Below are 16,131 nucleotides of genomic sequence, written 5' to 3' on the forward strand. Positions count from 1 at the left end.
GACAGAGCTTGAGATATTTTACAAAGAAGAATGGGCAAAAATGTCCCTCTCTAGATGTGCAAAGCTGGTAGAGACACCCCCAAAAAGACTTGTAGAGAAAGGGGGTTCTACAAAGTATTGACTCCGGGGGGCGCCATACAAATGCCCCCCACACTTTTCACAGATTTATTTTTCTAAAAAAATTTGAAAACCATTTATCATTTTCCTTCCACTTCACAATTATGAGCCACTTTGTGTTGGTCTATCACATAAAACCCCAATAAAATACATTTACATTTTTGGTTGTAACATGACAACATGTGGAACATTTCAAGGGGTATGAATACTTTTTGAAGGCACTGTATATGGGTATAATTACATAGTATCTTATGCTGTCTATGTAAACCTGTATATACAAAGTTTATGTATAGAATTATATTATACATTGTATCCTTGTCTCTCTTTCCATCCCATGTGTTCTGCCTGCTCTCTGCCTTGGGTTTCATATCTGGGTGTGAACAGAGAAGACATTTTTTCTAGAATCCTCTAATAATGAATGGTTAGAGGAACCCGTCTGGTTGATCGTTGCCTATCATTTTCTGGGATGGGAAGTGTTTGGCCTGGAGGGAGTGTCCTATTATCTACCGGTAAACCCAACGCTCCCTCACTTTCCACCTTGTCACGGTGAGAAGTGCTCTTCAACATTTCCTATATAAAGCCCGTCAGCCTTCATTTTCACCATTCTTAGCAGCTGCAGAGAGGACATCCTGTAGGACACCTAAGAGGAAACCATGGCTGGTGAGTACCGGGCAGAATCTGCCATTATTTCTGTAGGGTCTGGCTGTCCAGAGACAAATTGCTGCAAGTTCACCCCTTCACTAATTGTATGATGTCTGAGATGTAGGTGACCCGTGTCTGTGTGCAAGATATAGGTGACTATGAAGGTGAGCAGGCGCATTGGGAGTAATTGTACCCCATTGTTGGTGTCAGTGGGGGGGAAATTGTATTCCATCGTTGGTGTCAGTGGGGGGAATTGTACCCCATTGTTGGTGTCAGTGGGGGGGGAATTGTACCCCATTGTTGGTGTCAGTGGGGGGAATTGTACCCCATTGTTGGTGTCAGTGGGGGGGAATTGAACCCCATTGTTGGTGTCAGTGGGGGGGGGAATTGTACCCCATTGTTGGTGTTAGTGGGGGGGAATTGAACCCCATTGTTGGCGTCAGTGTGTGGAATTGTACCACATCGTTGGTGTCAGTGGGGGGAATTGTGCCCCAATATTGGTGTCATTGGGCCCAATTGTTGGTGTCATTTGGAGGAATTGTGCCCCCTCACTGGTCTCAGTGGGGGGGGGGGGTTATGCCCCATTGTTGGTATCAGTGGATGAAAAGCAAGCAAAGGGCCACATCTGGCCCCCAGGCTACAGTTTGGAGACCACTGGTCTATAGAATCGTCCAACTGCCTGTTGTCAATCAAAAGGAGAGAGTGGACCTGATGGGGAACTAGTGTCTTACCTTCTCCATCAGGCTCCACCTACTGTCTTCTTCACTGGTCGCTGGGAGGCTGTTGGTTGTGAAGCACACAGTGTCCTTAACAACCATTGACATGTGGGGGGGGGGGGGGGTAGCGGTGGCAAACATGCCACCCTGCTACACAACGCGCAGAGACAGGCATTCTGCCTATCTCTATACACCAACTAAGGCAGGCCATAGAAGAGCCAAAAACCGAACGTTCTGTCGATCGAAAAAAAACCCGAAAATACGATGGTGCCATCATTTGTTTTTATTTTACGAAACAAAATCCAGCATGTTGGATCAGGCACTTTCGACTGCACCGCGTAAATTTGTTTGTTGCAGCTGGCACACTAATGATGCGACAAAACGAACAACCAAGAATTTTCCTTTGGTTTTCGACTCGTCTATGGCCTGCCTTTAGAATTGGTCTTAATTACCTCCAGTTTTGTTATCTATGAACTGAAGGCAGGCCCGGCGATAGACTAGACACCCCCCGGTGCTAGACTATACTAGACTATTTAGCGCCAGTCTGGAGGTAATTATTTTTTGAATGTGGCACAGTAATCGTTTTACAATGTCGCAATATTAAGAACTAACTGAATCTGCTGCACGCTTCGGGGAAAAACTACACAAAGTGGGCAGCGGCGATTTTTTAAAAAATCTGGCGCAAGCCATTTTAAAGGGCCGTACCACCAGAATTCCGGTTTTATTGAATTCCACATAATGTTTGGGGGGGGGGAGGGTTGGTTACTTCTGGAATTTACAAGGGCGGACAATAAACCGAGAGGTGACTCCACCTGCCATTCACCTGCCATTCAAATATTGCTTGTGAGTGGGCTGACCCATAAGAAAAAAACGTTCTGTAGCTCTCCAGTTACTTTTTTTCTTTTTTTTGCTGTCTGTGTCTCCACTGGAAAGATTTCCCCTTACTTCCTCTCCCAGTGACACCCAAGTGAGGAAGAACAAGGGGCACCGGGACAGAAAGATACTGACAGCAAAAACATCCTGACCAAGGTTCCAACCTTTTCCCACTGTACTAATTAAAAGTATTTTCTTACCTGTCCTGCGTAAAAATGCTGCTGCAGGCTGTCACTGTGGTGACAGATGATAAAAATCTTGGCATTGGTCATATCTCAGCCGATCCCTCTTCCTTCTCTTCATAATCCTTTTATCAGACATTTTCTTTCCTATGTCATCTTATGTCACTGAGCTTTTATTGATTATTCAGCTTGATCAGCAGCTTTCAAGAAAAGCAGCCGAGTCTGAATACTATTACATTCATATTTTAGACTTTTCCTATAAAGCTGGAACAGCCTTATCCGCCCCCCTTTACATAACCTCTTCTGTACGCATTCTGCATGGAAACGCCTTCATCAGTGTGCTCAGTCTACATAATGTCCCGGGTCAAACTCCATGGCCACTTCTATTGCAGCAAGTCCGTATACGTTACACAGTATTTAACCACTTCAGCCCTGGAAGGATTTACCCCCCCCCCTTAATGACCAGGCCATTTTTTATTTCCCTTTGTGGATAGGGTAGGAGGGGGGTGACATTATTATAATTGATCAGTGCTAAAATAATGCACTGATCAATGTATAAAAGACACAGGGAAGGGGGCGATCAAGGGGTTAACTGTGTTCCCTGGGTGTGTTCTAACTGTGTGGGGGATGGGCTCACTGGAACAACACAGAGGTCGCTGTTCCCGATCACTTCTGACGTCTCCTGTCAGAACGGGACTCTGCCTTATTTACATAGGCACATCCCCGTTCTGCCTCTGTGTACTGCAACGCCGGTCGCCAGCGGAAATCGAGTCCGCGGGACTCGCGGCCGCGCGCCCACAGTATCACATGCACTACAGGTACGGCAGTTGCCGCAATCGGGCCGACTTGCCTTTGTATATATACAGTGGCTGGTTGGCAAGTAGTTAAAGAGGTATTAAACCCAAAAGCAAACATTTATTACATTGCTGCTTACCAATTCTTAGATGTGATGGCTGCATTGGTTTTCATTTTTAGGCTTTCTTTCCTTTTTTTTTTTTTCACCCGGTGATCCAGCCAGTAAGTCTGTTGTTTTTGAAAAGACCAAGCTGTCCTGCAGACGTAGCAGTTAGAGGGGTTGGAGCAAACCATTTACCACTGGCAGGGGTGCTTACTATGATCAGCTTTTATTCATATAAAAGCTTTATCCCAAAAAGGGAAAAAACTGTTTGCTATGAGGCCCCCCATTCACACCTCGGCGTTTTGTAGCTTGAAGCTCCAAAATGCTGAAAGAGAAAAAAAATCAATGATTCTCTATGGAGGTGGTTCACATCTCCACTCCAAGTCTCCAAGTCGCCTGAAGCCAAATGCCTGATGCTCGAAAAAGTTCTGGAGCTTTTTTTTTTGTAGCTCAAATTGGGCAGATTTGCACATTTTTGCCGTGTTTTATAGGGGATGCTTTAAAAGCCATTAAAGGCGCGGGACCTATTCACATGACTGCATTCTCTTATATGGGGGGGGGGGGGGTGCTTTAAATTTGTTTTTCATTTTATTTTTTATTTTTTTATTTATTTAATTTATTTATTTATTTATTTTTAATTCTATTTTTACAATCTAATTTTTAAAAACGTTTTAAAAAAATTAACAGTATTGCTATCACAAGAGGGGCTAAAAAGTCCGCTATGTGATAGCAGGGGCAGATGACAGATACTTTTTCAGTCATTGTTAGTTTTTCATACAGACGGGGTTTAGGTTAGTCATTCTCTTCCTACTCTACAAAAGACTGGACAAACCTCCTCTGTGCTGCAATTATCTGATGTAGAATTGTGTCAGATCCGACTTCTATAATCCCCATACACACCATTAGACTTTCTGCAGATTTTTGTCTTCAGATTTACCAAAAACCATGTAGTGCAAGGGCCTGCCTGATTGCATACATATTGAAACTCTTAAGGTTTGACCTCATATTATATGGTTTTGGTAAATCTGAAGACAAAAATCTGCAGAAAATCTAATCTGCTGTGTATGGAGGCTTTAGTTTTAGTAAAGAGTTAAGCTGCCTGTGGATGGTGCCAAGTAAGCAAGTAACCATACTGTCCAAACAGGCTGGGTCTATAGAGTTATGTCAATGCGTAAATTTCATACAGAACTGTTATGTCCATCTGTTCCCAGGTAAAACGGCGCTGATTGTTTTAGCTCACCAGGAGCGCACATCTTTTAATTATGCCATGAAGGAGGCGGCAGTGAGCGCTCTGAAGAAGAAAGGATGGAAAGTGATCGAGTCTGACCTCTATGCCTTGAAATTTAATCCTGTGTCATCACGGGATGATATTACAGGTACATTATTTTACATTGGAAACAACAATCAACTGCTTTCTAATATTACTGATTCTATTTCATGGGTAGGAACATAGGTGCGAAAAGTGAGGGCGAGTTCCCGCTACCTGTGTGGGCAGCGGTGCCGGTGCATTGAAAATAAAATGCATTGTACTCTTTACTTTCTTTCAACTTTATTGTAGTTTCACAAAGTGGCAATTCATTCCTCTTTAGGCCTTGTTTACACGAGATGTACTACCGGGAGGGGGGGGGGGGGGGGCCTCACCAGTGCCCAACTGCCCATCAATGCAGTCTCAACAGTGCCCATTGGTGCAACCTGATCAGTGCCCATCCGTGCAGCCTCATCAGTGCCCATCCATGCAGCCTCATCATTGCCCATCAGTGCAGCCTCATCAGTGCCCATCAATGCAGCCTCATCAGTGCCCATCAGTGCAGCCTCATCAGTGCCCATCAGTGTAGCCTCACTAGTGCCCATCAATGCAGCCTCATCAGCACCCATCAATGCAGCCTCATCCGTGCCCATCAGTGTAGCCTCACCAGTGTCCATCAATGTAGCCTCACCAGTGCCCATCAATGCAGCCTCACCAGTGCCCATCAATGCAGCCTCACCAGTGCCCATCAATGCAGCCTCATCAGTGCCCATCAATGCAGCCTCACCAGTGCCCATCAATGCAGCCTCACCAGTGTCCATCAACGTAGCCTCATCAGTGCCCATCAATGTAGCCTCATCAGTGCCCATCAGTGCAGCCTCATCAGTGCCCATCAGTGTAGCCTTATCAGTGCTCATCCAATGCAGCCTCACCAGTGCCAATCAATGCAACCTTACAAGTGCCCATTGATGCAGCCTGATCACTGGGGCAGGGTAAGTAGGATGTATAAGGGGGGAGATGGGATGTGGGGGTCAGCTGGGCGGTGTCAGAGTCTCTCACCTGGCAGCTCAGCAGGTCCTTACACATCAGAGCCTCCTGGGGGCAAGTTGCAGCCAGCGCCCAGCCCTGCAGCCCGAACCAGTCACGTGCACCCTGACTCCCTGGCGCGCCCTGCCTCTAAGACTCTGGTTTCCAGTTTCCTGTTCATTTGACTATGCCCTAAGTTCTGGAAGCTTCTCTACTAAATAAGTGAGAGAAATCAAAAACACAGCTAGGAAACCCTGAATTCTAGCATCAATCCTTATAGTAGCAGGCATACATTAAAGTCCCAAACTCAGGTCTTACAATGTCCCAGGAGCTGACTGATACCCAGCTTCCACAGGTAGATCCTCAGTGAAAGATATAAGAGATCCTTCTCCAGACAAGGACTTCACGACATTGCCCTCCAGTAAATTATTCTTTAGCAATCATCTCCAGGCCCTCAACCCAGCACCTGCTGAGGCCCAAAATAAATTTTTAAGAATACTCTGGAAAGGCCCCCCAAACAGTTATCACCTCCCAAGCCACCTTCTGGACACACACCTTCCAGGGACTGGCTGGGGCATGATGAATATTCATACTGGTCATTTGACTCTCCCTGCCCTAAGTTCTGGAAGCTTCTGCCAAAAAAACAAGAGATCACTGCTTCACTGATTACAGTGAGACCAAAAATGAAATTTAGACAAACACTCTAACTATAGGAGGGCACTACATCTGTTAAAAAAGAAAAAAGTGTCACAGGGGGCTGGGGGGGGGGGGGGGGGGGGGTCGTGGGGGTTGGGGATGGGGGTTGGGAGGGAAGATTTTAAGAAAACAAAACATAATTATTTATTGCTGATGGGTATAAATTGTCGAAGATGGCATGGCACCAAATGTCTAGGGGTAGAAAGAAGAGGGGAACAACTGAGAATAAACCATCAGAGGTTCTAGGCCTAGGGCTGGTCTTATTTACCTTCTATAGACTTGATTGTAACCTTTTCATTATTTCCACAGGTAAACCCAAGGATCCAAAACATTTCAAATATGGAGCAGAGACTGCCGCAGCGTTTAAGGAAGGCCGCCTTGCCAAAGACATCATTGAAGAACAGAAAAAGATTGAAAAGGCCGACCTTATCATTTTCCAGGTATGTCTATTGAAGTATGTCTATAATGTAGCGCTATTCCCATAGGAGTCTTACCCACAAACTTCGCCCCACAGCCAGGCACACAGGATCATTCACACGTTTCTCCAATGAGCAGTCTAGGGGGTGTTGTTTTTATTTTTGGAGAACTTGGATAGGGTTGAGGGAATTAGGTGGGTTACTCCAAAAACAAAACTATGTACAACTTGGGGACTTAAGTATTCGTTCAGGACAAGCTATATTGAAGTCCATGCTTGTAGCAAACCGTAGACTTCAGCTTTAAGGTAGTAGTAATAGTAGTAGTTAACTGTAACCTTTTTTCTTAGAGCCACAAGAGAAGAGTCCCTTTAAGTAGCAGATTTCCTGGACAAAGCTCTTCAGGACACCAGCCGGTGTCCCCTTTAACTAGACCCAGAGCTGACTGTCTAGCACCAGAGGGGTGGCAGAAGCACAAAGCTCTCCAAGATCTCTCAGAAGCATCTGTACTCACACAAGGCCCAAGGACAGCGGGTTGCCTCCTTCCAACTTCCAAGCGACACCTTACTCCGGTGATACCAGACTAGATCTTCAGCGTACTACCCCCCTCAGTCACCTTTCTTTCTCTCCAGGAAAAGACCCCAAGCTCAGTTTGCTCACAAAATACACTATATTGTCAAAAGTATTGGGATGCCTGCCTTTACACACACATAAACTTTAATGGCATCCCAGTCTTTGTCCGTAGGGTTCAATATTGCGTTGGCCCACCGTTTGTAGCTATAACAGCTTCAACTCTTCTGGGAAGGCTGTCCACAAGGTTTAGGAGTGTGTCTATGTAAATGTTTAATCCCAAAGGTGTTCTGTCGGGTTCAGTTCAGGACTCTGTGCAAGCCAGTCAAGTTCCTCCACCCCAAACTCGCTCATCCATGTCTTTACTGACCTTGCTTTGTGCACTGGTGGGCAGTCATGTTGGAACAGGAAGGGGCCATCCCCAAATTGTTTCCACAAAGTTGGGAGCATGAAATTGTCCAAAATGTCTTGGTATGCTGATGCCTTAAGAGTTCCCTTCACTGGAACTAAGGGGCCAAACCCGACCCCTGAAAAAAAAAAAAAACTTGCTCCGTAATCCCCCCTCCACCAAATGATTTGGACCAGTGCAAAAAGCAAGGTGCTTGTTTTTGGATAGAGTAGGAAAAGAGTTAGAACCCCTGTCAGGTTGAATTTGCTGTCGGTGCCCTGCGCCTTCTCTGTTTGTCCTGGTGACCGTTATCACTGTGATGGGAAATCCAAAAATGTTACATTTGTTACCTAAATAGGAATAGAGGAGAAACCTTGTTCTGGTGACAACTGTCTAAGTGGGGTTTTCCTTCACTTTGAAGAATTTCCTCCCATCTCCGTTGTGTCTCTGGGACAAGAAGTAAAGGGAAATCTCCCCCATTAGACAACCAAAAAGGAAAAAACCTGAAAGGGATAGGCATAATTGTTGGGAAGTCTAAAAAGCTGGCCATACACTAGTAAAATTTAGTTTGAAATAGTTAATTTTATGATTAGTGGGGGTCAAATTGAAATTTGTTCTTGAGCTCAGTGACAAGAAAATTCAAAGGAGCAGGATGGAAATTTTTTATTAAAATGAACACTTTTTTTACGCCTGTAGGTGTTTTTCATTTGGGAAAGTCCATTCATTCAAAAATCGAATGTGAAAAGCAAAGTAAATTTTGAAGTACCTTTGAACAACATTTGTCAAGTCATTGAATGTACTGAGAATTTTCACACAAATTTTCGTAAGAATGTCTTTCCAAAATCTAGTAGTTTATGGCCTGGCCAGATTAAAGCAGAGCTCCACCCAAAAGGGGAAACTCCGCTTGTTTGCACCCTCCCCCTCTCCAGCGCCACATTTGGCACTTTTTGGGGGGAAGGGGGGATAGGGTAGCTGGTTTTGACAGGTACCTGCTCCCACTTCCTGCTCAGATTGCCCCCCCTCCATCCTCCGCAGTCTTCTGGGACACATCACAGATCCCAGAAGACTACGGGACCATTCACAAGGCTTTACTTCCTGTTTCCCTTACTTGTTTTGAAGAATCGGATTGGATGAGGATATTGTTGGATTCCTTGACAGGTAAGTGTCCTTATATTAAAAGTCAGCAGCTACAGTATTTGTTTTTATTTTTTGGTGGGAGCCTGGAGCTCCTCATTAAGTAAGGTTGACAAAGCTGCTTCATGCTGCACGTTGGCTTTGGTCTCCTGAATCCCGAGCTGCTCTGTAATGTATTTACCAACCCGCACCTGACTCCCCCTATTGGTTCCTATTGGTTAGTCAGGCTTCCCATCAAAGTGATGGGCAGATGGTAGTGTGCATAAGACAGCCAGAGAAGCTTGTACCCAACGCTACCCCATCTATTAGATTGTTTGCTGGTCATCTTTTATCTTTCTGTAGATGTTTATTTGTGGTTTGTCATGTGTATCAGTTTAGTATCAGTTGATGTACAGCACTATATAATAATGAAAGCTATGTGTTATATGTTACAGTTTCCCCTGTATTGGTTCGGGATGCCCGCTATAATGAAAGGATGGCTTGAGCGAGTGTTATCTTTGGGTTTTGCCTACAGTTTTCAGACCTTGTACTCTGAAGGACCATTCAAGGTAAGAAAAAGTGAACATCGGCCATTGAAATGAATATAGGGAACCTGTCTGAGACTTCGTTTTAACTGTCCAAGTCTGGGGTGTCCAACCTGTGGCTTGAGGGCAGCATGCAGCCCCAGGCGCCACAAAATCGTAAACTTACTTAAAAGTGCTGATTTTTTGGAATTTACATTTACACTTAGCGAACACATGCAGCCGAAGAAAAATCTGACAGCATCTCTTTGTTGGACTTTTTGGAAGCTTTATCTTCCCATTGAAAAATCTCCCACTCTTCACAATCGCAGCTTATTCATGTCATCAGTTTTCAGCAGCACCTATATTTTTGAGAAACGATTTTCAAGGATGAATCACATGAAGGGCAAAATTAGAGCCAAAATATCTGATGAGAAGCTTGAGGATTTGTTGAGAATTGCTACTCCTTCCATCCAACCAGATATTGATGTGTTAGTTTATCAGAAACATTGTCAATTTTAAAATTACGTTTTATTACTCAGATACATTATCTATATCAGGGATCATCAGCTCTCCTTATTATTAATGTATTTTATGGGATTGCACGCAGCCCATGCCCAAAATTTTAACAATATTCCCCAAAATACAGCCAAAATAAAAAGAAGACACAACACCAAATTATCGGCATATTATTAGTGCAATTATATGCACTTTATTGGTTTGCAATAAATCATAAATATTTATAATTTTTTATTCAACCAAAAATTTTCAAGTGAATATTACTATTAATTTAATTTTCAATATTAATATACATCGATATTAATACATATATATCTATCTATAGATAGATAGATAGATAGATAGATAGATAGATAGATAGATAGATAGATAGATAGATAGATAGATAGATACAGTGTGGACGGAAAGTATTCAGACCCCCTTAAATTTTTCACTTTTTTATTTGTTATATTGCAGCCATTTGCTAAAATCATTTAAGTTCATTTTTCTCCTCATTAATGTACACACAGCACCCCATATTGACAGAAAAACACAGAATTGTTGACATTTTTGCAGATTTATTAAAAAGAGATTTAATCTCCAAATACGGAAAGGTTTCTTCACAGTAAGAGCTGGGGAAATGTGTAATAGACTCCCTCCAGAGGTGGTTCTGGCCAGTTCAGTAGATTGCTTTAAGAAAGGCCTGGATTCTTTCCTAAATCTACATAATGTAACTGGGTACTGACATTTATAGGTAAAGTTGATCCAGGGAAAATCCGATTGCATCTCTGGGATCAGGAAGGAATTTTTTCTCCTGCTGGAGCAAATTGGATCCTGCTTTGCTGGGGTTATTTTCGCCTTTCTCTGGATCAACTGTGTGTATAGGATTGGGTATATGGGACTGTATGATATATATTTTTTTTTTTTATGGTTGAAGTAGATGGACTTGTGTCTTTTTTTCAACCTGACTAACTATGTAACTATAGACGGTGAGGTTGAAAAAAGACACAAGTCCATCAAGTCCAACCTATGTGTGTGATTATATGTCAGTATTACATTGTATATCCCTGCATGTTGCGGTCGTTCAGGTGTTTATCTAATAGTTTCTTGAAACTATCGATGCCCCCCGCTGAGACCACCGCCTGTGGAAGGGAATTCCACATCCTTGCCGCTCTTACAGTAAAGAACCCTCTATGTAGTTTAAGGTTGAACCTCTTTTCTTCTAATTTTAATGTGACTTTGTGCAACTTAGGTCCCATCAGAAGTCGCACTAGTGTGAACCGGAGGCTTAAAAATTTTATGTTGCTAATATTTTGCTATTAAAATGTTGCTAATAAAGCAAAAAAAAAAAAAATATATGAATGTCCTTGAATTTTCTCTTGTTCATATACAAGTCCAAGCTTGGCTATATTGCATCAGTCCACCCCACTCTCTTTTGTTGATGTACAAAGCTGGTCCTATTATATTTAAACCTGTCCTGGACGTTTGATTTGGGTGATATGTGGCCAGCTTTAGATGTGGTCATTTCCCAAAGAGAAGGGGGCCTGGACAATGCAACACCACTAATAACAAGAATGGAAGCCTCATGTTTTATTGGACACTAGATGACCCCTCTATGTAGGATCTGGAACAGAGAATAGTGGACTGCATGGAGTACCCTGAGATTTGTTTTTCACTTTTCTCTTTTCATGTAATAATTACAGAATAAGAAAGCGTTGCTTTCATTCACAACTGGAGGCTCGCAATCAATGTTCACCACTTCAGGGTTAAATGGAGACATGAATGTCACTCTATGGCCACTCCAGGTAAGACATTGTCTTTTTTATGTTACACATAAGAACAATAACCCATCCTGATGTCCCGTCCTGTCCAGGGTTGGCGATGTATTGAAGGACTTGGGTTCTGTGGCTGGTTCTGTGGCTGGTTAGGGAATAATGGCTCAATCCAACTTGCCGATACAATCTTACAAAGATTAATGGGAAATGACATTCTAAGTGCAAAAATGTCTGATGTTGACCGATACCAATCACATACATCAGTCAAAATCCTTTTCCAGCTTGAAAATCATTCATAGAAAGTCTTCTTTTTTTTTTTTTAAAGAAATCTAATCAGTAAACTTGACTGCCTAAAGGGCAATGGCAATCCTAAAAAATATCTGTAATGCCCTGTACACACGGTCGGACATTGATCGGAAATTCCGACAACAAAATCCATGGATTTTTTCCGACGGATGTTGGCTCAAACTTGTCTTGCATACACACGGTCACACAAAGTTGTCGGAAAGTCCGATCGTTCTGAACGCGGTGACGTAAAACATGTACGTCGGGACTATAAACGGGGCAGTAACCAATAGCTTTCGTCTCTTTATTTATTCTGAGCATGCGTGGCACCTTGTGCGTCGGATTTGTGTACACACGATCGGATTTTGTTGTCGTAAAATTTTATAGCCTGCTCTCAAACTTTGTGTGTCGGAAATTCCGATGGAAAATGTGTGATGGAGCCCACACACAGTCGGGAATTTCCGACAACAAGGTCCTATCACACATTTTCCATCGGAAAATCCGACCGTGTATACGGGGCATAACTGTTCAGTGTGCAAACCAGGGGGGGCCTATTCATGCGTCCGGCCCCTATGCAGGATGCTGGACGCATGCATTTCAATGGGGGGGGGTTTGAAGCACCTTATTAGAGCCAGAGGCTCTAATAGGCTTCAAAATAGGGTGGGCTTGGGGCGCAGAGAATACCAGCGAGCCCACCCAGGTGTATTACAATAGCGAATTAATATTCGCTGTTTGTAACACTGGACCTCCTCCCGGCCAATCAGGAAGCAGATCTTGAGACCCATCACCCGATTGGCTGAAAGAACAGGCGATCCTATTGGACACCTAGGAGGAGGAGAGGAGCCGCACGAGGAAGCCCGTGTGATGGAGAACAGGACGCAGGAGCTGCTGCCCGATGCCCGCCACCTAGATGGGTTAAGTGCTGGACCAACCAGCAGACAGCGGGTGGGCTGGGGAGGGGGGGATGTTTGCGCCCCCCCCCCCAAAAAAAAAAAACCCAGCCCCCACCGGTGCAAACAATCAGGAACAAGACTCTAAACACATACATAAAATGGCGGCAAACTTAAAAGCCTAACTCCAGTGAGCTTTTTTTTTTTCTTTTTTTTTAGTTTTAGGCCTCATGAACACTAGAATATTTTTACAGCTGCTCCTAGGGGCGTTTTTTTTTTTTTTTTACAGCCTAAAAAGGCCTCTCCATGTTGTTCTATGTGTCCATGCACACAGTGGTGGCCCGTCCATTAGGAGCGCAGGAGCGCCACCCCCCTAATCCATGCGCCCGGCCCCTAATCTACATGCAGGGCACCGGACGCATGGATTTCAATGATTTTCAATGATTTGGAAGCACATGATTAGAGCCAGAGGCTCTAATTGGATTAAAAAAAGGGTGGGCTTGGGGCGCAGAGGTGATAAAAAAAAGCCAAGCACATGTTTTCATTCAGATGTAACTCCTGACGCCAACCGGCTTTCTGCTCATCCATGCTGCCTTTGTCATTGCCTCCTCAGTGTGATCCTCCCTCATTCCTCTGGCCCCTGCCACCGCTTGTCAGTGTGTCTCTCCACTCACCCAGCTCAGCTTTCCCTGCAGCTACATTATGTGAGAGGGATGGATTGTTAGGATGTTGGCAGGTGCCCCTTTTGCCTTTCCTTGAAGATGGCCCTGGGTCAAACATTCCCATAGACGCACTTCTACCTAAACCTTGTGGACGGCCTTCCCAGAAGAGTTGAAGCTGTTATATCTGCAAAGGGTGGGCCAACTCAATATTGAACCCTACGGACTAAGACTGGGATGCCATTAAAGTTCATGTGCGTGTAAAGGCAGGTGTCCCAATAGTTTTGGTAATATAGTGTAGATGGCCTTGTGTGCAAGAGGCCATGCAATCACTCATAACAAAGAAAGGAAAACAAGGTGTTTTATACATATACCCATTACTGATGAGGGGGTAATTTATGTGAAAAAATAATGAACCAAAAGATAATGTTGTCCCAGCCCAGTTGTGGCCAATGAAAAACAGAAGACAACATGCAGGTTGTTGGCCTCATTGGTTGGAGGTTTCACCCAGTCACCTACCTCTTCACCAGGGTAGTCGTTTATACTTTATTATACCATAGAAAGATATAACGCATCAGACCACCATCCTTATGAACAGGCAGATACGTTGAAATGCGCTATAATTGGGTCAAGTTATTGAGCTCCATCCAGACACTGTTCTAGGCACCCTCAAATTCCATGCATCACATCTTCATGACCCAACGATTATTGCTATAACTCACCATATTATCCCATTCTGTCTGCAGAACGGTATTCTGAATTTCTGTGGCTTTAAAGTCCTGGAGCCCCAAATCTCATACGCCGTGGCTCACGTGCCCCAGGAGGCCCGTGTGGAGATACTGAAGAGCTGGGAGAAGCGGCTGGAGACTATCTGGGATGAAAAGCCCATCAAATTCCTTCCACTTCAAGACTTTGAAGGCCTTTCTAGTGGATTTTCACTGAAGAAAGAGGTGGAGGAGTCGCTGTCTGAGTCCAAGTATGCTCCAACGGTGGGGCAGAACCTGGGGAAGCCTCTACCGCCTGACAGCCAGGTGAAGGCATAATGCTCCAGGCTGTAAAAAGACCATATTATGGCACACTCAGGGGATGCGGTACTGTGCCACCAGTGTGACTGGGGTAATAGTACAAAGCTGTGACTATGTACTTTGTTTATGAGTGTCTGAAGGAAGGATGGTTCCTTAGCCAATAGCAACCAACACGATTTCCCTTTTCATGTTTCCAGTGCAAAATGAGAACATGAAATGGTGAATTTGATCGGTTGCTATGTGTAAAAGACTTCCTCTGGACATTTGTAAGCCTGAGAACTTTTACAATGGCCAACCTTGGCAGTTCTCTTACCATATCTTCAATCTTTCTACTGTATATCTGTATTGTGCAACCAAATATTTGTACAGCGATGCACCAGATTGTCCGAAATGTCAATACCTCATTGTATCTGTCCTCATAGATGTTACGCTTTTTAGGCAATAACAATAAAAAGAAATATTTCAACACTAAAAATGTTTTTTTTTAATCAATAATACACGTTTTTCAGTTTTCACAAAAATCCCACTACAGTAAAAAGGCATAATAAAAGGTTGAAGTGCAACTGGCATCTGCGCATTCTGTATGCAGTATCTCACATAAGTGAGTACACCCATCAGTCACATTTTTGTAAATATTTTATTTTCTTTTCATGTGACAACACTGAAGAAATGACCATTTGCTACAATGTAAAGTAGTGAGTGTACAGCTTGTATAACAGTGTAAATTTGCTGTCCCCTCAAAATAACTCAACACACAGCCATTAATGTCTAAACTGCTGGCAACAAAAGTGAGTACACCCCTAAGTGAAAATGTCCAAATTGGGCCCAATTAGTCATTTTTCCTCCCCGGTGTCATGTGACTCATTAGTGTTACAAGGTCTCAGGTGTGAATGGGGAGCAGGTGTGTTAAATTTGGTGTTATCGCTCTCACTCTCTCATACTGGTCACTGGAAGTTAAACATGGCACCTCATGGCAAAGAACTCTCTGAGGATCTAAAAAAAAAAATTGTTGTTCTACATAAAGATGGCCTAGGCTATAAGCAGATTGCCAAGACCCTGAAACTGAGCTGCAGCACGGTGGCCAAGACCATACAGCGGTATAACAGGACAGGTTCCACTCAGAACAGGCCTCACCATGGTCCACCAAAGAAGTTGAGGTCACGTGCTCAGCGTCATATCCAGAGGTTGTCTTTGGGAAATAGACGTATGAGTGCTGCCAGCATTGCTGCAGAGGTTGAAGGGGTGGGGGGTCAGCCTGTCAGTGCTCAGACCATACGCCGCCCACTGCATCAAATTGGTCTGCATGGCTGTCATCCCAGAAGGAAGCCTCTTCTAAAGATGATTCACAAGAAAGCCAGAAAACAGTCTGCTGAAGACAAGCAGACTAAGGACATGGATTACTGGAACCATGTCCTGTGGTCTGATGAGACCAAGATAAACTTATTTGGTTCAGATGGTGTCAAGCGTGTGTGGCGGCAACCAGGTGAGGAATACAAAGACAAGTGTGTCTTGTCTACAGTCAAGCATGGTGGTGGGAGTGCCATGGTCTGGGGCTGCATGAGTGCTGCCGGTGTTCTGCCGAGAACGTTCCACTCGGC

At 43.9% G+C, this 16,131-nt stretch overlaps 1 protein-coding gene across 1 annotated transcript; it reads left to right on the forward strand.

The window, feature by feature from the left end:
- Window positions 1–621: 621 nt before the first annotated feature.
- LOC141111789 (NAD(P)H dehydrogenase [quinone] 1-like) lies at window positions 622–14,996 on the forward strand. Its single transcript, XM_073603921.1, has 6 exons — window positions 622–777; window positions 4,640–4,804; window positions 6,706–6,836; window positions 9,336–9,449; window positions 11,603–11,704; window positions 14,255–14,996. Exons 1-6 carry the CDS (start codon window positions 771–773, stop codon window positions 14,549–14,551), a joined length of 816 nt encoding a protein of 271 aa, XP_073460022.1. The 5' UTR covers window positions 622–770; the 3' UTR covers window positions 14,552–14,996.
- Window positions 14,997–16,131: the final 1,135 nt, after the last annotated feature.

The sequence above is a fragment of the Aquarana catesbeiana genome, linkage group LG11, assembly GCF_042186555.1.
Source record: "Aquarana catesbeiana isolate 2022-GZ linkage group LG11, ASM4218655v1, whole genome shotgun sequence".
NCBI lineage: Eukaryota > Metazoa > Chordata > Amphibia > Anura > Ranidae > Aquarana > Aquarana catesbeiana.